General features: G+C 36.3%; 1 protein-coding gene across 1 annotated transcript; it reads right to left on the reverse strand.

The window, feature by feature from the left end:
- Positions 1 to 1,229: 1,229 nt before the first annotated feature.
- Positions 1,230 to 23,114, reverse strand: DNAJC10 (DnaJ heat shock protein family (Hsp40) member C10). The gene is made up of 23 exons (XM_054278331.1): positions 23,098 to 23,114; positions 22,466 to 22,824; positions 20,716 to 20,881; positions 18,966 to 19,016; positions 17,561 to 17,643; positions 17,250 to 17,381; positions 16,258 to 16,351; positions 15,964 to 16,041; positions 14,737 to 14,780; positions 14,244 to 14,381; positions 12,832 to 12,921; positions 11,994 to 12,107; positions 11,110 to 11,224; positions 9,244 to 9,371; positions 8,867 to 8,983; positions 8,018 to 8,119; positions 6,820 to 6,975; positions 5,781 to 5,914; positions 5,278 to 5,331; positions 4,758 to 4,905; positions 4,170 to 4,289; positions 2,922 to 3,038; positions 1,230 to 2,650 (listed from the first exon to the last, which is right to left on the reverse strand). The coding sequence occupies exons 2-23, from the start codon at positions 22,664 to 22,666 to the stop codon at positions 2,639 to 2,641; spliced, it is 2,394 nt and encodes a 797-aa protein (XP_054134306.1). The 5' UTR covers positions 22,667 to 22,824; positions 23,098 to 23,114; the 3' UTR covers positions 1,230 to 2,638.
- Between the last annotated feature and the right edge of the window lie 404 nt (positions 23,115 to 23,518).

The following is a 23,518-nucleotide window of genomic DNA, read 5'->3' on the forward strand; positions in this document are numbered from 1 at the left end:
GCACACATATGCACATAACAAGAGAAAGAAATTATTTGCATTTTCTAATAGGATTATAAATATTATTTAAAATACATATTATAGGGAGAAACTTTTCTGGAAACAAATCATGTCAGCTATATGAATTTCTAATTGCTCTGCAATTTATTCTGACTGAATTGTATTCTTCCTAATGTGTCTGTTAAGGTAGGAAAAGAATAAGGGAACTTTATGTCACTCCATAGTGGCCTATAACATGCAGAAATTATATCTTCTTCATGTTAATTTGAACAGCTTTATGGAAAACCAATATTCTGCTTTTTGTCTATTAAGCCCTAAAAAGCAGAACATCTTCAGGCTGTATTTTCCATGTCAGCTCAGTTGTACAGTAAGAATTAACTAGAACTAATGTGTTTTCACAACAACCCAACCCCTACTTAATTCAGCTCTTGAATGTTTTCTTGATAATCTGACATTTAAGTAAAGTAGTCATTTTCTTACAGGAAGTATTGGCTTCTGCAAAATTGCACTCCAAAATGGCTTCTGTGGTCTTAGTAAAGAAATACTCTGCAGAATACAGCTATCATATACGTTAATTTGGGAAACTTTCTTCTTTTTTGCTCCACTAACTGTAACTACTGTCTGTTGGCAGCTAGAGAAGTCTGTTAGATCCTAGAAAGTTGGCAGTAAAAGGAGTAGTCTGTTAAGTGTTAGGGATAAGTACTTAGTATCATGTTGGTGATTTACCTTTAGGTGTTTATTATCAAAATTGTGGTGGCTTTACATATATGGGAATATAAAATTAGTATTGAATTCTAGCAGAGAGAGAGAAGACCAAGGTTGAAAGTATTGGGGATTGGAACATCACTGTTTTCAGATGTCAAGTAAGTTCTTGTGCATTCCTGTTGAAAACTTTAAATAATGAAACATTTTAAGTCTTTTCATAAAAAAATCGATGAAAATGTGGAAAATCTTAAACTTCCATTATCTAATTTGGAAATTTATTTTCCCCCACCCATACACATCCATTTGGTCTCTCATAAATTTAGAAATCTGGATACAAAGAGAATACCTTGATACAGAATTATATCTTCAAAATGAACTTTATTGATATTTAAACTAAATCCTCTTCTCCACAGCCTAAATATGTTTCAAAACTTTTCCTACACCTCATTCTCCAAGAAGGGCGTAGAAGGCGGGAAGTACAGTTACAGTGATATGCAAAAACTGACCAAAACAGTTTGTTTTAAAATTTTATTTTTTAACTGTGTTTGAAGTTAAATTTGGATGTAGGAAGATCTACTTTATTAAAAAATAGATGCAATAGTCTCTTCATTCTTAGAATAATATGCTGCAAAAATGAAAAATCAATAGAGGCAACCCTGAGAATAGGGGAAAAATATTTGAATGTCTCAGTTACTTGTATCTCTTAATTTCTTGCTGCCTTCTTCATGAAATAAGTTACTCGTCAATAACAATGTATTTACAAATTTGTAATACTCATAATACACTGACCAGTCATGCTAGGTCTAAACACGTAGAGAGAAGGGAGGAAATTCCATCTGTCAAGGGCTAGGGAGCATTTTATTGAAATCACGAACCAGTTACTTGCAGACATTTTGTCATCTGCTACAATTTTTCTTGTCTATGGAGAAGCTCTGAAAAATATTACTCTTTAGAGCAGGAATTCTAGTAAGACGTATGAGGAGACATTGCAATGTACAGTGTTCATTATTAAATTAAAGAAGGCACTTGCTCTCCTGCTTGCCTGACGATTATATAAAAACAAACAAAAAAAAAACCACCTAAAAATATGTCTGCAGGGAAAGGGAAAGTGGTAATGCCAAAAGAGGTTAACTATGTCCACAGAATACATTCATATTTAAAAAGACAATGATAAAAGTGATGATCTAATGACTTAACCAGATGCGTCTATTGCATAATTTAAACTTTGAAAGTTAATACCACATTTGAATTATTTTATTTTTTCTTTCTTACTTAAAAAAAAGAATAAACACAATCCCAAAACCAAACCAAGGAACTAAAGCTCTTCGAAGTTCTGTTCATCCAGGTAGCATCACCACTGCCACAACAGAGTAATCCACTCGAGAGCAAGAGCAATTTAATTCAATAAACATATCCTCCTACCAGTTCTTGATTTTATTCCTTAACCATTGACTAGACAATAATGCAACCCCAAAGCAGAATAATCATCAGGTCCAACTGTTTGTCTGTCAAATAGACAATCCGTCATTGTGTTCTGCATTGCAGAGTGCTTCGAGTGCATATTCAGCCACAGGCTGAGTGCCACATTCAAAAAGCATTTGAGAAGAGACAGAAAAAAATATAAGGAACTAGTAAATGGGTAGGCAAAAGTGATAGAGTCCACATTTCTGGTCAACTCCAGTGTTTGGCCAGGAAGAAGGTAGCTGGTATATCAGAAGAGGGACATGCAGAAACATTGCCTCCACCAAAACCAAAATGTTTTCATCTCCCCACAGTTTAACAGAACTCATACAGTTGTGTATGCCTGTGAACTCAAACTTGTTTTCATGTGTCTTGTCCTGTCACCAATGTAACTATCCTTATATTTTCCTTGTGGTGTCTTCTATCTTCACAGCTTCAGAATATTTTGAATTGTATCTACCTTCAGTACCAGTTAGAGTTCATCCTAGTGACAAGAAAATAAACAATGGAGTTTCTCTGAAACTACAAACAAAAATATTTTTTCATATGATTTTTACAATTTTCAGTAGCAATAATTTTTCAATTGGAAAAATATTTCTTAAGCAGCTGTGTGGTAATATCTTCTTAAGTTTACCCAATCTTGCCTCTGTAATTTGCATTTAATTCTATGGATAAAGAACAAATACTAACATCATTTTAAGCAGTTATTATTTATAGCAAGTCTTTTGCAAAGGCTCCACAGTAAGTGTCCTTACCTTATTTCTAGATTTTTTTCTTTTTTCTTTCTTTTCCATTGCTTCTAATTTTTCATTCAAAAGGTCAGCTATACCTTTTGCATCTCTGCTGTCTATGTATTCCCCAAGAACACTTTTCTTAAAAGAAAACAAAAATAGAGCATGGGTAATATGTTACACAATTTTCAGACAAAATTCAAGAAAAAAGCAGGGCAGAATACAATGGCCTTGGTAGCTTGATTTATGATTCATGGATGTATTTTTGTCTTTGTTTAAACAATGCTAATTTGCATTGTACTAAGAACCACTCTTAGCTCCTAGTTTTCAAAACAACACTAATTTTGTTGTGATCATTAAAGAAACCTGAAATAGTTACAATTTGCTCATATTTATTGAGGTGAGTGTTTAAGCTAGACAGCTATTACAAGTCTGCCACTTTGTAATCTATGTGAAATCTGTTGCTGTGGGTGGCTACTTTAAAGACCTGGAATGTCTTTACACTTCACCACAGAAAATCTCATGGAATTTGGTGAGATTGTGCCATGAAAGATTTATAGAACTTCCCATTAAAAATTCAGTTAAAAAAAAGGAAAGTAAGTTAAGCCACTTCTCTATCAGAAACCAGTGAATACTTTTTCTTCAGCATTAATACATTAAAAAAGTCACTATAATGTTTCTGAAATTTATTAGTGTTACAAGAATAAAGGCAATCCCTATAACTATCTGAATACTCTTTGTATTTTTAATTTATACTATTACTCTGTTAGTAGGAAATGTTGATCTGAAAGAGTCCCACTGATAATTGAAATATTTTTATAAGGTCTGTTTTTGAGACAACACAACCATCTATTTTTCATTAATTATCTGTCTTACAATACATTTGATGTCAAAATTGGTCTTTCAATATAATAACAACATTTAATTATACTTCTTATTAGCTAAAAGGAAATTGTCCGTATTTCATTTAGAGAGAGACCATCTACTTTAGGGTAGTTGGTGAACTGGTAACAGTTGAAAAACATTTTGTCATCCAAGACCTTGAAAACTAAACCCTAGTTCTGATTAAGCCCACATTTTAATTATTATCAGAATTTTATTTAGTTCTTTTAATTTGCAATTTGTTATTATTGTATCACTCTCCCACTATTATAAGTATTACTGAAACTGATTATTTGGAGATACAGTAAGAGATAAACAATTCACTTTAATGTTACAGAAGTATTCTCTTTAGTTTTAAGGTAAAATGAAATACATTTATAAACACTTTACCTTTGTTCCTTGGTAGGGGTAAAACTTAACAGTAGGATAGGCTCTGATATCAGCAGTCTGACAGGTGTGACCATATGCTTGACAGTCTACTTTTCCAGCTTTTACTTTTCCTTTAACGGCCTGAAAAGAAATGTTTATTGGAAACAAACTACAAGCTTCCATGGGTGAGTAAAAACAAATAAGTGGAATAAGCCAGCAGTGTGGCTAAAAAGAAAATTGTTGCTGAAATCTTTGAAATATTTCAGAGTAGTTGCTTGCTTGCTTCTCAGACTGTCAGCCTTGTGCCAGGTGTCTCTCCATGTATTCAGAGAGAACTTGTACTTGTATTCAGGGCAAAGCACAAAAGCACACCACAGCTCCAAAGGCCACTCCATCAAAAGCTTAAATCTGTTTTGAAAGAGGGTCCCTGTCTGTCTGTGGAAGACAACACCCACTGTCTAGTGGGACCCAGAAGTGTGCATAACTCCCTGAGTAGGAGGCTCGTGGAAGTATTGTGGGTTTTGGAAGACTGCTAAGAAAGAAAGTGCTGATGAGTAAGATTTTAACCATTACAATTATAACAAGCTGCCAGTATATTTAAAAACATACCCTTGCAAGCATCTCAAATTCAGGAGCAAAATTTTGGCAAGGTCCACACCAAGGAGCATAGAAATCAATGACCCAATGATCTTTTCCATTCAGAACCTTTTCTGTGAAACTCTGAGGGGTGAGATCTACAGACACCTGTGGCAAATACCTGTGTAAAGGAAGAGTAACAATCAAAATACATTCAAAACTTTAAACAATAGCAAATTGCATTTCAGAAAAGCTTCTGAAATTAAGAACATTTGTAGTCTGGAAATCCCTATTTCACACTTTGAACTATAGGAGAATAACTTCTTAAATGTGGTGAACAAAATAATACTGTCTGCAGGAGATGGGTAGAGAGCAAGGAGTATGCTATTTCTCCAAATTTTAAAAGCAGTAAGTGAAAAGATGTAGAAACTTGAACATCTTAAATTAAGCAATTTGTATACCCAAGTGTTTCTAGTTCTTGCTTTACATAGTATTTAAATATTAATTTATCCTAGCAAGCAGCTTGTGAACAAAGTTGAGTGCAGTAACTTACCCCAATGCCCAGCCCCTGAGTGAATAGGCATCTCTGTGCCATCCATTGTAGCTACTATAAAATGTGAAAGAAAAAAACAAAAAGCCAGTTGCACAGTAGTTTGAATTATTCTGAGAAAAAAACAGCTTACTCTGAAGAGTGGTGATAATGAAATAAAGAATGTGAATGCATATGTTTTAGGATACATTTCTACCCTGCTTTCAAATCTCAATAAATGAAAAGTCTCACAGATAGAATTAAAACCTATAAAATTAAGGACTAGAAGACCAAGACAAGAAAAAGAAGAAATGAAAACTATGATTCCTCTGTAATTTCAAATTACTGAAATGAAAAGGCAAAATAAAATCCCTAGTTTGAAGTAACAAAACCAATGGTATCCAGTACAGTAATATCCTAACAGCCTATTTTATTAGCTGTGATAAGCCTCTTCTAGACAACAGAAGAGGTGTATTTGTCTTGTTTCACAGCATGGAATGTTTCCCACACTGCAGCAATGTACTTACTAATAGTGATGAGCTGTATTTGATTTTTGAGGAAAGAGTCTGATTTCAGGATAGCCCCGAACACTTTCTTGGTGACAGAAAGAGTAATATTTTTGACAATCCACACTGCCTACACTGATTAATCCATTTAACATCTGAAAAAGAAAGAAGAAAACCTACCATCAAATATGTTAACCAATACTGCTACAATTTCAGTAATAATTCTTAGTTGGGGGAAAAAATCTCAGCAAAACAAACCAAGATTATCACAAGGCTTTTCTCTTCCCTGTAAACAGATCACTGGTACCAGAGCCAGCCACCCAGATGCATTCCCATCATGCACACCTTTAGTATAAGCTGCATGCACAGGGCTCACAAGGCACCTACCTTACCTCAAAGGTACTCAGGAGTGGGATTAATTAGTGCAAAGAATGCCCTGTTGCTGTGTGCCCCATGACAGCTCAGTAACTGTGCCAAGGCTGGTGCAGAGCAGATGTGCCAGCGGTGTCACAGTGGGCCTGTCCTGAACACACTCTATTTGCTGCAAAGGCCCAAACTACCCAGCATGGGCAGGGAAGCTGATGATTACTGAATGTTAGTACAGAGCTACTAACGCTTCACAGACATTCCAACAGGATAGAAAATCCTGGTTATAATTTGTAGTAGAGTTCTAAATGTCTCAAAGTCACAGGCTTGTTTCCAAAGCCCTTCTTTCCCCCCCCAAATTTTCTAGTTCAAATTCCTGTAAACACCTCCAGGAATGGTTGTCAGTAGAATAATATTACTTCTGCAAATGAGAGAATGCTACAATGACCTTACACACTTGTAACCAACATGAAAAACTGGAATACAGTATCAGTGTACTGAAGCTTTTAAAAAGCTGAATAAAAACTTTGTATTTGGAACAATACAAAACTGTCAGGTAGGAATTGCCTGTATTGGTGGCAGTATTAGACTCTGTATTTTCTCAGCTTACAATTCTCTTAAGAAAGCAGTTGTGCCATCTCAGCAACTTCCCAGAAGAAGAACAAAAGCAGAAAAGCGTTTGAATGTGATTTACCCTGGCCATTTTCTTCCATTCTGGCATTAAGGCCTGACAAGGTCCACACCATGGAGCATAGAAGTCCACCATCCAGATCTCCTCTCGCTTTCTTCTCTGAACCAATTCAGCAAATGTCTCTGGTGTTAGGGACACCACTGATGGATTCCTAAGATCCTAAATAAAGACAGCTCATAAACATCACTCATTGTTGCACAGTATATCCCCTATCTAGGGCCATCGTGTATAAAAGTGCCAAATTTCGAAAATGTTCTGTGAAATTGGCTTGCTGCTCTGTCAGGGAAGACTCCACACCACTGAAAGGCACAGAAGCACTAAAAGACATTCCTTCAACCCAAAAATCTAATTTTTAAAAGCCTAAGTTGTCTAGAAAAACTATCAAAAAAGTACACCCAGGGTCCAAAAGGGAGGTTTTCTGCCTTTTTGCAATAAAAGAAGGTAAAAACCAGGAAATCCAGCTTATCTAGCAGCAACAGGTGTTACAAAACTCAGCCATGCTATTTAAGCTGGAATACATATAGTGCACTATGGGCCTCTGAATGCCAGCTGAAAGACTAATCCCTACGTATTTCTGCATGTGTGTTCTTGAAGCTGCTTTTTCTGAGCTACCTGGAGAGAAATGTCTCTTCAAAAAGTGAAAAATAGCCTGCGGATATAGGAGTGAACCTGAATGCTGGAGCCAAGTTTGGTGCCAGAACTCTAGTATCAACTAGTTTGGTGCCAGAACTCTAGTATCAACTCTAGTGATCAACACCAGTAATTTGCAGTTAAGAAAGTTTAAGGACAGCTGAAAAATGTGGACAGCAGCAATCTACTTGACAAAAAGGTGAACCCCTTCCTATATCAAGGTGTGTATGTGAAGCATTTCCACCTTAAAAGTTGGAAGTATTGTAATATTAATTCCTTTATTCTCTCAATAAGATAGAAATAATTATCATTATTTTGCAGATTGGAAGGGATCTTTCTTTATTTGCTAATGATCTCAAATAAATTATGTGACAGAGTAGGGGAATGAATCCACTAGTTGTCAAGTCTCTGACTACAGTTGCTGGATCACTTTTCTTGCCTGAAGTTTTTTCACTTTTTATTTTCCTTGTCCAAATAAAAGAAAAAAAATCTTAGAATCTTCCAACTGAAGAATGTATTTGTGTATGAATTGCATAGAAGAAGACTGCAACCAACATTATCATTTACATACCTCTATAAACTCCAAGATTTGCTCAGCTGAGTGGTGTCCTTCATACTCATGAACATCAGACTGATTGAACACAACTGTTGTTGGGTAAGCTCGAATGTTATGCTGATAAAACAAACAATAACGAATTCCACAGAATGATTAAGGCTCTTGGACTTGCCTCTAACTGTCCCTGGTATTGATGGCTCAAGCTGCTCATCTGTTCAGTTTGTACAGTACAAGTGCTCAGGCTTCCAGGCAGGTGAGAATCTGACACCATAACAAATCAGTACAGAGAAGGTGCCAGTTGTATTCAGAGATGGCATACTGTGTTCTCAATTTGAAAACCAGCCAGTAATTCTTCTGCCATGCTCCACAAACACAGCAATTAATCCATGGGCCTACTAAGCCTTAGCTTTAAAACTATTCCCAGTCCTCAGATGGAATGTTTGGACTGTATGAATAACTATTGTTTACCATTGAACACAGCCAGTTCCCATCATTTGAATTCCTCAGTGGGTAAACACATCTAAATAAAACTTGAAAAAGCACATCCTTTTTTGCTCATTTTCCAAGCATTTTCAGACATTAACCCCAGCCTCCAGAATTATTAAATTCTGAGACTTCTGAAGTCTTCCAGTAGCACTATGAAATTAGAATAAAATCTGACTTGTATTCTGCATTAATACATTATCTATAGTGGTTATATAGTTTGCTTCTTTAAAAAAAGAATTCAATTTACTGCCCTTTAGGAAAGTAATGTTAAAGGACAAACATTGTCTGTCCATATCCTCCTACCCCCGATTCAAAGAAAATGATATTGTTTGAAAAGATTATATTTATATTTCTTTATTTTTAGTTCCTGCAGCTTACCATGTTGCAAAGGCCTTCATGGACAGTACAGTCTAGTGTCCCAAATTTAAGCTGACCATAAAGATGTTTAGATGCTTTTCTCAGCTCTGGTAACAAAGCTCGACAAGGAGGACACCACTAGAAGACAAAATGCAAGTAAGTGCAATTGCTTTTCCCACAGGTAGCTCTCAGGAGAGTATTTGAGATTAATCATCTGCTGTTTTGACAACAGAATGCATTAAACACAAAACCCAGTTAGGAACTAGAGCTGCCAGGGAATGAGGAATTAGAACACCTTCTCATGACTGAAGGGCACTTTCTAGCTACTCCTTAGTACCTTGTTACATAGTTACAGAACAGATTTTAGAAGAAGGAATATATAGATATCCAATATTTACCGGTGCAAAGAAATCCACAAGCCATGGTTCCTTATCTTTGTCAGGAAAATTCTGAGGTCCCAGTGTGATGACATGGGAGTTCACACTTTCTTTGGCAAATGCAACAATGTCATATAAGATCTTCTTTCCTTCAAAAAACAATGTAGAGAAGAAATTCAATTTTTACCTATGAGAGGTGTAATTAAAAAACTCTTTGAAAGCAATAGGAGTTCCTTGTCTAATCTTTAAACCTAGCCTGCTTAAGTAAAGGTAGCATAAAATTATGTTACTTTTCCTTAGGAGGACAATGTTAAACTGTCCAAACCTATGCAGGCAGGACATACTGTAGTTGATAGTTGATATGTGGCTAAATATTAAACTGGACAATTACCCAATATTAGCCAAATAAATACTTTATCCAAGACAAAACATGTTTTTGTCAAACAAAATGATGAAATTTTTTGTGACAGGATTATTGGTCATTTTACCATCTTACTTGTGTTGGAATTAAAAAGTACAATTCTAGACACACTTGACTTGGTAAAGGGATTGACAAGGTAAAAAAAACTTCAAGCAAAATAAATTATATTGATAAATCACAGCTATTTAGGTGTAACTGAAATTACTGCTCACACAGCTCCAGTGGGCAAAGATCCAGTCTCTTCATAACCTTTGTATACGTATTTGTCAGCAGAAATGAGTTTGTCTGAGAATAAGAACTTCAGGTTAATCAAATCTGAAGTCACTGCACAATGACTTACCAAGATTTATTACTGTTCTTAGATTTTAAACTGTTGAAGCCCTTCAACATAGCATATAAAAAAGCCTGATTCTTTTGAGGATTACTTTCTCAAAGACTGGAGTGAGATGGCTATTGGTCAATGTTCTACATGCCATCTATTTTCTAAATAGTGAACCAAACCATTCAGAAAAATCCCCTGTATGCACTGAAGTCCAATGTACTTCTCTTCTGCTGTAATCCACACCATTATAAAAATGCTGCATGGCTGTGACCTCTTCCTGCCCTCTCTGCAGCAATGTATATATAGGAAGTATAGAAGGCTCTTCCTTACATACCAATCATTAGATGTATGGGATCATCCTTTCCCCTTGATAAGCTAATCTTTTCTAAACAGTGAAAAACTTTTCACTTTTCCTGTTTTATAACAGTATTGAGGTTCTAACTTAATCCTAGCAGGCTGTTTCTAATACCTCAGAGGCTGAAAAATGAGAACTTCATCTTGCATAACTGCTTTGTGCCACGTTCTGGATGAAGCTACACCTGTTCCTGCAAGCTACAGTTTGGCTTTAGGCTCTCTTCTTCTTCAACCAGCATCACTGAATCCTTTCAGCAGTAAATAGTAACATAGTTCCAACCTTTCCTGAAAGGAAACTGTGATGTTGGAAATGAAAGTAAGAAGTAAAAGTCTCAATATCTTGGACAGAATTCACAAAGCACGGAATTAGTGCAGTGATACACGAAACCAAATCCAAGTTTGTCAAACTGGCTGCACTGTGTAACCAGCATGTCAGCTCTCTCTGAAGGGTGTGCCTTACAACATTCTTTAATTATCCTACCCAAAGCAGAAGCTGTCCTGATCAGCTTCAGAGATTTCATTTGTATGTCATTATGCAAATGAAACAGACTGCAAAGACAAACTATATCCCTCAGCATCTCATGACTGCCTACCCAGGAAAAATAGAAAAAAGAAAACCAAAGGAAATTATAAATAGGTTATGTAAGGCTACCTCATGGCCAGAGGAAAGATAGCAAATATTAAAGCTACAAAACTGTTCTTGGGGAAAAAAAAAAAAAGTGGTTTGCCAAAGATTTTGTCATCTCAAAGGGATTAGGTCATGATTTAAACTTGCCAAAGTTTCTCTTACCATGATGAATTTCATAATCTCCAGTTCCTTTTCCTTTGAAAACTGCTAAACAAGGCTGATAAACATACAGTTTGTTGCAGATGGTTGGTGAGGAAAGACAGTCAAACTTCCCAACCTATTTTTAACAGACAATGTCATTTTAATTAAAGCAGCCTAATTTATATCAATTAACATATTTTGAAAGGAAGTAAGAGTTAGAAAACAAAGGTAAAAAGATGGAAAACTGATAGTCTTTTTAATAAACAACAGAGATCTTAAAAATTGGTGTTCAAGGAAAACTACCAGCATAACTATATTAGGTTGCTTGCTAATTTTTAATTTAAAGGCCAAAATGGGAAATAAAAACTTAAAGAATTATCTTTTCCCTCCCTCCAAATACAACAGCAAGGAAGTTAGAAGACACCTAAAATAAATGTAACATTAAAATTCTTCTAGTCAAAGCAACAATTAAAAAAAAATACATACTTCATAGATTAATACAATCTGTAGGCCTTTAGTGCAAAGTTTGAACTTGGTTTCTTTTTATTAAGAAAATAACCAACGTGATCACAGGGTTTTCGAAATAATTAAAATATAGTTCCTCACACATAAATTTGATGTTGGAATGTTAATTTATAATTATTAATGGAACAGGATCTGCAGCAACATTTCCAAAAACAAAGCAGATTTAAAATATAATCTCTCTATACTTTTCCATTATTAAAAACATACAGGAAATGTAAGTGATTTCTTTAAATAAAAAACTTGACTGCAGATCTGCTATATGATAGTATATCTCTTCCAGTACCAGAGGTGTCATGTGGGGTAAAAGCTAATAACAATGAAAACCGTGATTTGTTCTTGGAATGTAAACAGCATTTAACATTAGATGAGAGCACTCTTACCTGAATATGCTCATCTTTCAGTAAAAATTTAAGTTTCTTAAACTCCTGCAAATTTGATTTGTCCCTCTCCCCAAACTGGAAGAAAAGCAGCCACCGGTGATGAGCCAGACGGTCCTTTAAACCACAGGGAAAAACAAACCAACAACACCACAAAAAATTAATCCCAACCACACCAACGTGCAAAATTCTTTTGTGTTTTATAAAGGAAAATGTCCAGTTAATCATCTCCAAAAGACCTCCACTAAACAAGTTCTTTCATGCAATCCTTCCACTAAACTTCCTTTTACTGCATCATAATCAAGGAAGTGGAAAAAATCTGAGCGCAAGCTGGCTATAAGCTGCACTCTAATGTTGTAGTTTCTGTGTGCATTTCCTGTTGTAAATTATGCTGCTATGTGCAACTACCAGTGTGGAAAGAGGTTTACTTTTGTTTTTCCTCCGACACACGAGCTACTTTTAAGACTCAATTTCAGTTCATACATCAATTATCATGGATAAACAAGTATTTTCTTCTTTTCTAAATTACCAAACAAAACACACTTAGACCAAAATTCCCTACAATGTAGTTGATTCAAAAAATTACTAGAAAATTCCAGTTGCAGAAAGAGTTGCAATGGCAATTTCTGTGATTTCTTACATTCCTATGAAATCTCCTCCCCTTACTTTTGTTATTTTGCTAAACAACAGAAGTGAATGTTAAATAATTTTGGGTAGAGATAAAAAGAAGTAATATTCATTTAAATGCTAAGTTGTTGTGTCAACAATATTTGAAAAGCGTAGAAAATAACAATAAAAATATATTATTTGAAGAAATCTTAGCATATTTTTAAAAAATTACCTCCAATGATGCTGCAGAGATGATTTCAAAGTCTGGTAGATGCTGCATTACTTCCTGATATATTTCTCTGGCATCCAAGGAGTTAAGAAACTAGGATAGAGAATTAACTGTCTTTATTACAAGGAATTACAAAAATCAACCTGATTAGTACTCAAAGTGTCAGGGAATTTATTCTGATTTGTTCCCTTCAATCAAATGGAGAATGCAGTTAATAATATTTTATTTGATCAACTTCTTTTTCATACATGTAATTCCACAAACATCACTCTCAGAATACTGCTTTTAACTCACTTGCCTACAATATTCAACTCAAGAAATTGTATTTTGTCAAGACAGTGACCAAAGAGTGTGAAATTCAAATTTCACACCAAACCCAACAATCAAGTTTACAAGCTTTCCAATTTAGTTTTACAGCCTTCCATAACTGCACTGTAGAGATATTTAGGTTTTCTTAACTTGTAAAATTTTGGAAGTAATATGAATCAGTAACTGAGTTGGTAAGTTAAAAGGTTCCAAGTAGGTAGGTTGCAATTTATTTTCCTCCTTTTAAAAATAAAGGTAACAGTAGTGACAATAAAGGAACAAGTCGTGCTTCAAACAGAAATGTCTCCCATCAATTAGGGAAGTTAAAACTTCCACACAAATGTAGGTTGCAATTCTAGAATAGAACTGAGCAGTAAAATTTGTACTGACAGACACTGTAGGAGGACTTTTATCACACATGTCAGGGTAGCATTTCTCAAACTTGTGATACCTGCTGCATATTATTTCTGGAATAAAAAATCAGGGGCACATCAAAGACCATAGTACCATTTAGGGTGGAAAAGCCCTTTAAGACCATTTGAGTCCAAGCTGTAAGCAGCTGCCAAGATCACTACTCTAAACCACGTCCCCAAGTGCAATGTCCATACCTGTCTTTTAAACACCCCGGGGATACTGACTGAACCACGTCCCTCAGGGCACTTCCAGTGCCTCACAAACCCTCTGCTAAAGAAAAATTTGCTAATATTCAATCTAAACCTCCCTTGCTTGAGATCATTTCCTCTTGTCCTGTCAGTTTTTACTCGGGAGAAGAGACTCCCAGGCCTGCCAGGACAGCAGGGTTAGAATCAGCTCTTGGGGCAGTCACAGAGCACTTCCAGCCCTGAACTCCCAGAGCTGCTCGGGAGCCTCCTGGGGAGGTGGCCAGGCAGAGTCACAGGCTGCTGCTCACTCTCCCAGCAAACTGGAATCACCTCCAGGATAACTGCCTGAGCAGGCACAGGGACATGAACTCATGCAGAGCATACCAGCTTAGAAAAGAAAAAAGCATCTTTTCAGTTGTGTATCATCACTCTGGAAATGATCTATACATTCCTTTGGCATGGTTATCACTTTGTTTATCTAAATAGATAATGAAAGACAAATCATACCAAAACACCTCCTTTCTCTTTGTTATTTAAGGTGGCTCCAGGTGGGAAGTATGCAGTAGTACTAGATGAGACATCTAAGTTATCACAAAGCTCACCCTGGGTGCCACAGTCCATCCAGCCCACATTAACAAGACCTTCCTGTAATTAGGAAAAAAACAACACAAAACAAATCCAAAGAAAAGTATTTCTAAATTTCAGGTACAGAAATGCTTTTGAAAATCCCAACACAGGCAACTATTTATAACACTTAGAAAATAAAAAGAAACAACACTGTAATTTATTATGTAATATTAATTTTATTTTATAAAATTCTTAAAAAATTAGTTATTTCAAAAGCTGCTTGGGCAAAGTATTGAATTCTTCTAAAAGTTAACAGGTGTTATCTTGGTTCTACTAAACTCAGTGAAAGTTTTAGTTACAATTTGATGTTTTCACTTCTGTTATTTTGTTTTAAATATAATATGTAATGCTTTCAAAGTGAAACACTGCTTACCAACATCCCAGCTAGCTTAAGGCGGGTTTGGTAACTCAAGCAATCTGTGAAACAAAAAAATTTTATTTACAAACATAAAACTTCACCTTATTAATGCACTAAATCTACTCATGCTTAGAATTACCCCTTTCCTCCCAAAAAAACATGACCATTTCTAATGGCATGCTTCCTGGCTGTTCATCCAGTATTCCTGGAATTTTCATATCTAATAATCAGCACTTAATGATTGTCTACTCTAACTTAAAAAACTCCCAAAAATAATATTCTCTTGCTTCATCAACACAGAATCCTCACTTAAACAATTTTACTATTTTCTTTACTGTAAAGACTGACCTTTAAAATTTGTTAATCACTGTTTAAAAAAAATAATCTAAGTATCTACATAGAGTCTTGGGATGATGTTTCAACAGAAATATAAATTTTCTGTGATACAAATAATAATTCACTATTATAAATATAGCATATGCTTTGAATGGCTGCCTTTGGATGCAGATTTTTTTTTTTTAAATAAGATGCATCAACTTCTCCTTAACTAAAACAAAGTTGAAAATTTAATAACAAAAGGGCTGCAAGTTGAAATCAAGCTATTTACAAATGTAAATCCAAGACTGAGGCTCTGGCTATTCAGTTCTCAGAACAAAGGTCTCTTTATAAGGCTGAGAAGTTTTTATTTGTCCAAGGTGTAGTGCATTTACTTAGCTCCACCAGCTAACCAAGGTAACTTTCTCCTATATTGTATCCAGTACTGATCCTAAGAAAGCCAGGGACAAACAGCTACAAAAAACGACTCTGATGTGAAACCAGTGGTAAGAGGCAATTACTGTGTGCAAACCTAACTTATTAACTAACTTATTCAGCTAATTTTTAATATTGGTGGTTTAAGGGGGAGACACAGCCTTTCTGCTGCTCAGCTATGATAAGAAGCTGGCATGTGCCTCAGCAGTAGCTGTCACCTGAGCTGGAAACTGAAGGAGAAACCTTTTCTGCCACTTCCCCTCCTGATGGGTTACACTCCAGTGCTGCTTGAATGACTCACAGGACATTACAGAAGCACAATAACATAATATTTCCAATAATGTCCTTTTGTCAAACTGCTTTTAACAGAGAGCTTAAATCAGAGGTCACTGTGGCGACCTAAGATGTTTTTTAGCAGCAAAAGGGATTATGCCACTAGCAACAGAAGTCCTTTTTTTGTCACATTATTTAAAAAGTATTTAATATACCTACCCCCACGTTCAGCACAGAAGGTGATCAGCCAACCAACACCAGATGCAAATGAAGTTTCAATAGCATTTACAAAATTTCCTAAGAATGAAACAATTTGCATCAGTTTGCGACTAGTTAATAAACATGGCCATGGAACAAGGTTTTCTATTAGTATTAGCAAATTACATGTTTTATTCTCAAAAAGAAGACTTAGCAATAGTTGACAGATTCAGTCATATGCATAGTTTCTGCCCTATTTTATACAGTAAAAACAATTTCAACAACAGCCCCCCAAGCCAAACACATGAACATTACCTGCCCATAACTCAGTGACTGTGCTTGTAACATACTGCATGGCAAAGTTCTTTAAGCTCTCTTTTGACCTGTCTCCGTAATATTTCACTGGTTGCTATATAAGACAAAAATTAAAGTTTATAAATTTAAGAAAGAAAAAAAGGCAAATAACCCCACCCAAAACCTACTGTTTTCTTCTAAGAGTACTTAAGCAACTGCAGGACCAACCCCCACTACCACCCTAACTGTTCTCTCCCTCCCCTATCGAATGTTTGAAATTTAACCTTTATTTAAATTTTTTAATGTGATTTCTTTCCAAATGCTGCAACATGAGGATAATTTAGTCTTAGAAACACCAACTCCCAATGATTGTATTTCTATTTAAATAAAAATTGCTTATATCACTCCATTTAGCATTCAACTTCTTAAAACTTATCATTGTCAAAATGTACCCATCTATTCGAGTGCACTTTGTACACCACCCCAGCACCACGACTTAGCAAGCAGCTACAAAGAGTGACACACATCATGCAGGCAGCATGGAGGGAATCTTGCAGAAGGAATTTCCAAGTTTCTTTAGGCATATGGTCATATTCTTTAAGACTCAAAACCACAGACTATGCTTTGAACTAGAAAAGTCCTTTACAGCACTATAAGAGAAACTGCTCAAGGAGACTTGTTTGCTACAGCACCACTGCTGACAGTAGCTTCCCAATCAGAAGTGATATGTTGCACAGAAAAATTATTCAGAAAAACCCTTGTAAAAATATATTAGCATTTATTTCAAATTTATTTATATATAAAATATAAATTATATATATTAACAAATACTTTTTTTGACATTAACTTTGTAAAATAATTTGACCCAGGTAAAGAAAAAGTTGTATTTACTATTAAAGGAAGCAACATACTATAGAGCAAGATCTTTATAAAGAAACTCTATGACTGAACAAGTACTAAAGAAACACGTCTCCAGATTTCATTCTAAAAACACTTGAAGTCTTACCACTCACCATTCCAGTTTTGAAAATGTACAGACTGGGGTAACTGTTAATGCCTTTAATTCGACACAGCATTCTGTTATCTCCACAGTTCACAGCTCCAATGCGTATCACTCCATCCAGCTCCTTAGCAAATTCTCTCCACTAAAGAAAAAAAGTCAAAAAAGAGGCTATTTTCCTATAAAGATATAATGAACACATGCTTTATTTCTGGAATTTTGAATTGTTGTCTGCTTTCAGCTTCAGTGTAAAAATCTACTTCATTAAATTTTAGGCTATTAAAATCAATGCATTTTCAGAGTTCATTTACTTGGTTTACGTACCGTAGGTGCTAAATCATGGCAGTGGGAGCAGCGAGGAGAATAAAAATTCACAAACCACAGTTCTCCTGAGTTAACAGCAGCATCTAGATGGAGAGAAGAAAACTGTAAGTAAATCATGCACACGTGCAATGTAGTAACATCTAGGATGTACATTTTTGCTATACTATATTCCCCAAAAGCGGTATTAAGTATTTAATGTCAGGCACAGTAACAGTAACTCTTCTGAACATACTGTTGTAGGCAGGTGCATGAAAATCCTATCTCAGAAGGTATCAGCCCTCTGACTTTTAGTATCTGTTCTATTAATTAAGAAAAAAAGTACTGTCTGCAGATTATTCTAGCTGAAATGTGCGATAGTGTAAGTCTAGTTACAAAATACAAGGTCTAAAAGATTTTTACCCATTAGAATTTTCCATTTCCTTATATTACTTTATGTATTTAGTGAGTCTCACCTGGCAGCATTTTTATGAAGAAATCATGTCTAATGTAATTTAAAAATCCAAGTTAATGTAATTACTAGAAAAGTCAAGGGAAACATAAATCATCTTGCTTATGAAAGCAAACAACAGCAACAAAATATACACAAAGAGCAGTTATCAGCTTTAATTACTTGGCTTTCAGCCTGTCCAATTTTCATGTAGTGGATTTTGTAACCTTTATTTGACTGTATTAAAATATCCTCACAAAAAAGACAACTAAGGAATATGTTGACCCTGCAAATAGATTAACCAAAGAAAGCCTGTGGTCTCAGGGAAATCATGAGGGTCTGCTGTTACAACAGTTTAAAAGACAAATTCAGCACGTAGGTCCAATTTTGCACACAGGAAACCGTACTCAATATGCAGATGAAAAATTATACAAAATCCAGTATTTTTTACTCTAGCCTCTCTTAGTTACAAACAACTTAGTTGTAATTTTAAAAGAAAAAAAAAACTGGACAATATTCACATAGAAACTGTTCTCTTTCCACACCTTGTTCTCCTTAGCTGTGCTTTTAGTATCTGGTATCACCTTCTGGTTCTGAACTACACACAAGTGACTGGATTTCATAGAAAAAAATTACATTAGAAAAGTTTTGTCAAATGCATTTTTATACAAGAGAAACAGCAACAATAAATTAGGAGTAACAAAATTTTAATTCAAATAATTTCCTTTTACAGATCTCACAAAATAGCTCTAAAACTTAATGTAAGCTGTATATTGATATTGATTGATTGATTTGCCAACTAGTGTTTAACAGGAAGCATTAAGGGTTTTTTATTGTTTGTTTTCTCATGCGAAGATGATTTTCCAACATGCGTTTGTAAAGACAGGTAAGAAAAGCCTACTAAGACACAGCTCAATATGTAAAAATTGTACTTTGGGTTGTCATGTTGTCAAACAGCCATTTATTTAAAAAACTTACCAAATTCTCCTCTATCCAATGTTATAATTTCGGGATCATCGTCATAAATACCTATTAAAAAAATCAACAATTGTCTTTTATTTTACCACCTTTAAAACAACCAATCATCTTATGCACAACAGAAGACAGTAGATTTAAGTTGAAATACTAAACTGGCAAAGAGGTTTTACAAAAATGCTATCCTTGTTTAACCTCTTGCTTGCTCACTCACTCTCATGCTACCACAGCCACTATCAGAACATTCTTTTGATAATTTAGCAACCAACCATGAAGCCAGCAGAACTACTGCTGTTATGGCAAGAGAAATGATGTTGGAAATAACATCCTCCAGCTGTCAGATTAAAATTCAAGAAGTCTCAGCTTTCACTGAGAGCTTTATATAACGACCAGAAGTTTCCACACTTTCTCAGCCTCTGGTTACCTAAACATTTAGATCACAAAGGTGTTTCCAGCCACAGGCTTTTCCACTAACAAAGCGTGTGTGCAAATGCAGTGGAATGAAGTGGGTAAGGAAGTCAAGGAAGACAAAGCTAACCAGTCCTACCTAGGGCATCACTGCAAAACACTCCACTACTTCAACTACACAAGAAAGGCAGTGCAGAGTACCAAAAATACTAATAAAGAGCATTATATTATGCTACTATGGTTGCAGATTTTTACAGTACCTAACATGGTGAGATGTCATTTCACCTGAAGTACACACGGATCAAATGCAAATAAATAATGAGAGAAATTAATATCTACAGGTGAAAACATACTTTTCATATTACTTTCCATTTATATCTCACATAATAGAGTACATATGTTCACCCACACATATAAATATATATAAAGCTATACTTGCATATAGGTACACACACATATAAAATATAAAAATAGATGCTCCCTAAATCACTGATTAATAGACATTCCAGGATACTGTTTCTCAATCAAGCACTGAAACTTCAGGGAGATAAAATTTAAATCTGAAGATGTTTTAGGCTAATTTCTATATTTTCCTGTGATACTTGTGCCACTGGTTTATTCAATTTCAATCTGCACAGACATTAATTTCTTAGAGATTGGGATATATTAAATCAAACAACACTAGAAAAAAATCGTTGCCAAGGTAGAGGTTCCTGTTCCTTTCATCCCAATCCAACTATGTTCCTCAGTTCCTTGTTAGTTTACTCCTGTTACAGCAGCTCCGAGAATCATTCATTGCAGCCTTTCCCTACAACTACCTAAAATTTGTTGAGACAAACATTAAGCAACTTGTCTCAAGATCATTTTAGGTATGATTCTGTTATTTTTTTCAGTGTCTGCTACCTCTTTATTGATGTCTAATTGCATAACTGCATATCAAATAGGCTTGACAGTGCAAAAATCTCCTCTCAAAATCCTCCTGAAGGATACTAAACAAAGAAGGTCTTTCTACATTAAAAAGTTAAAAAGAATCCTGATGAAATATTAAAACTGACATTTAAGTGAAAAAAAATCCTTGCACTTTAAAAAAATAAACAAGAAGTTAGATGACCTATAAAAAGGCAAGCAGCAGGAACAAAAGGCCAGGTAAATAGATTGCATCTTTGGGTAGCCATTAACAGGGTAAATAAAATACGGGGCCAGCAGAGAGAAAGTGACAGCTACAGAGCAGACAGAAATCTGGAGAGGGCACATAAGAAACATGCAAAAAACTCTGATATAGATCTGAATACAGCATTTCCTTGTGACTGTTTTAAGCAAGTCACAAACACACACCAAAACTTACCAAAATCATAGCGATAGAAGTTCCAGCTCTCGTACCGACCTCCCTGCTGCTGGTCTTCGAGACCCTTCTCCCCATATTTATCATACTTCTTCCGTAGATCTTCATCTTTAAGTACTTCATATGCTCTATTTATTTTCAAAAAATTGTCATGTGCATTTGGATCATTCTGTGTAAGGAAAACTATAATTAGTAATTAATCAATAGACCATATAGTGCATATAGTGCTGAGAAAATTATCTTTGGAAATATTTTTATATGCCTGCTAAGGATGTCAATTGTGATGGAAGCAGACATTGCATTGTAATCTCAAACCAAACTACAGCAAAGTTTTCCTCTCCCAAACCAGGTCTGTCCTCTTATTTCTTCCATCCTCACTAAGCACAACTGAAATACAAAGTGAACTGGTAGGAGGCTGTAACATTCTTCAGTGAACCCTCTTTTTTCAACTCTCTTTTCAGTGGAATTTAAATAAATACTCAAGAATGAAGACATACCATTTCCTCCATAATCTTTTCCACTCCCCTAGAATCCCTACTTGACCAGTTCAAAATCTCTGCTATAGACAGATTAATCCCTTCTGGTCTTGACAGTGTAGACAAATGCCACCTCCTTTTATTTAAAAAGCATTTTTGTTCTAGGTAGCTTGGGAATTAGAATGGTGAAAAATCTGCAGACATATTTAGAATCCAAGTTTGAGATCTGCACAGGTGCAGTGTAACAGTGGTGTGCAAAATGTGCCACACAGTCCTGCTCCTTTAACTTCTGCTAACACATTTCATTCAAAAGACATTTTCTTAAGATTTTTGTTTTAGCTAGATACACAGGAAATTAATTACCATTATGGAATTTGTCTAATGGGCTCCTCTTCTATGTATCATTGCTAAGGTTGAAAATAACCTGTTGAAAAATCTTTAGTAGTATCTGCATGCTCAGAAACAACAGAATCTGACCCCAAAGGCCATTATTTTGAAAGTACCAACAGAGAAAACAAAACTTTCATTTCATAGCTACAAGTTGGCATTCCTAACTTTGCTGACATTTGGCTTTCTCACTGAGCTGTCAGAGGCTCCAATGCGGTCAGTGAAGGCAGGCCCTGATCTGACATGAAATACTGCTGTCTTTTGGGACTCCATGCAGTTGTACATACAAAGTTCTAAACCCTTTTATTTCCTGTGAATTTCTGCTTATTTCATGTCATTTCAAGGAGAAACTGATGATGTTTAAAAGTGATTTCTTTGTATTTCAGAAATACAGCAGCACAGACTAAGCCATTCCAATCTTCTCTCTCCATTTAGTCCAGAGTAACCACCACTATTATCCCTTGGCAGTTCCAGGATGTCTGTTTTGTCCTGTTTGGTACTTGGAGAGTGATGTCTCAGAACAGGCTGTTCTTATTTGATGTTTAGAGGAGACTTCAGGGCAGGGAAACAGCAAGTCCCCCAAAACTAAATGGAAAGAGGAAAACTCAACAGCTCACCAACAAGGTAATACAGTAAACAAATAAGTTTTCTTCTTGTTACAAAAATATAAGTGAGAATTAGAGAATCTTGACTCTTTTCACTACTGCAATTTAACACAGCCCAAATTCAACTCTTATCATTTTTGTAAATTTTTTCTGCAGAAAATCTGAGTCAAACTATATTATCAGGTGGTTCACAGAGAGACATTTTTGATAAATTAAAACTGCTTTTTGTTTAAACACTAAGATTCATTAAGTCAACACCTTTGACTTGTTAAAAAGGTAACTTACCTGATTTTTATCAGGGTGCAACTTTAATGCCAGCTTTTTGAATGCTTGTCGTATTTCTCTACTACTTGCTTCTTTGGATACTCCAAGTAAACTATAGTAGTCTTGATCAGTGCATACAAGAACTATTACACATACTAAAAGTAGCAATAAAGACCTTTTGAAATATCTCATATAATCTCCTTTGGATGCTAAAAACTCCATTATGAAGCTTTTGGAAATTTCACAGGCTCTGATTCAAACAGACTTTGGGAAGAGTCTCCAGTAAATGTGCCAACATTCAGAGATACAGCTGTATTTATGGCAGAGCTCTTCAAAACGCCTGTTCTACTTCATGTCACAAGTCTTGCTAAAGAGACACCCTGGAAGATGACAGAAGAAAAAACAATTAAACACTACCTCTTCAATAAACACAGGTTAGTAACACACCCCAACATCAGCTTGTGCGGATTGCACGTGAACATTTAAGTTTCTGGGTGGCTAATTATCTTCTTTCTGGAAACCACACAAGTGGTAGACCATCTCTGAACTGTTACCTTAAAGGGGGTAATCATGCACAGCTGCACTGGATGGCACTAACAGCCCCACACCTGTACCGCATTAGAAAAGGCGGGTGTAGGAGGGTTCGTACCTACCTTCAGCAGCCCCGCCGCGGCTCATTCCGCGGGAAGGGCTGGTGCCGCTGAGCCGGCCACCGCCCCGGGGCGGGGGCTGCCCGCCAAGGAGGCTGCGAACGCCCCTCGCAGACAAAGCCGGGCGGGCGAGCCCCGCGCCGGGAGCGCGCAGGTCAGAGCCCCGCGGGGCCGGGGCTGGAGCTGGGGCCGGGCTGCGGCGGGATGGCTGGGGAGGCACCGGGGCGGGGCGGCCACCGCGCTCTGCCCTCCCGGCAGCGGGAGCGGGGCCGGCCGCGGGTTCGGGGCTGCGGGAGCCGGCGGTGCGAGCGGGCCGGGCGCGGGGCAGGCTGGGACGGCTGCGCCTTCCCCGGCGCCGGCGGAAGGGCGGCGGGATCCGGGATCCGGCTCTGGGCCGGAGGCGGGCGGGGCGGCTCCGGGGCTG

This window comes from Melozone crissalis, unplaced genomic scaffold (genome assembly GCF_028551555.1).
Source record: "Melozone crissalis strain CALT ecotype California unplaced genomic scaffold, PUWL_Pcris_2 ptg000023l_1, whole genome shotgun sequence".
Taxonomy (NCBI): Eukaryota; Metazoa; Chordata; class Aves; order Passeriformes; family Passerellidae; genus Melozone; species Melozone crissalis.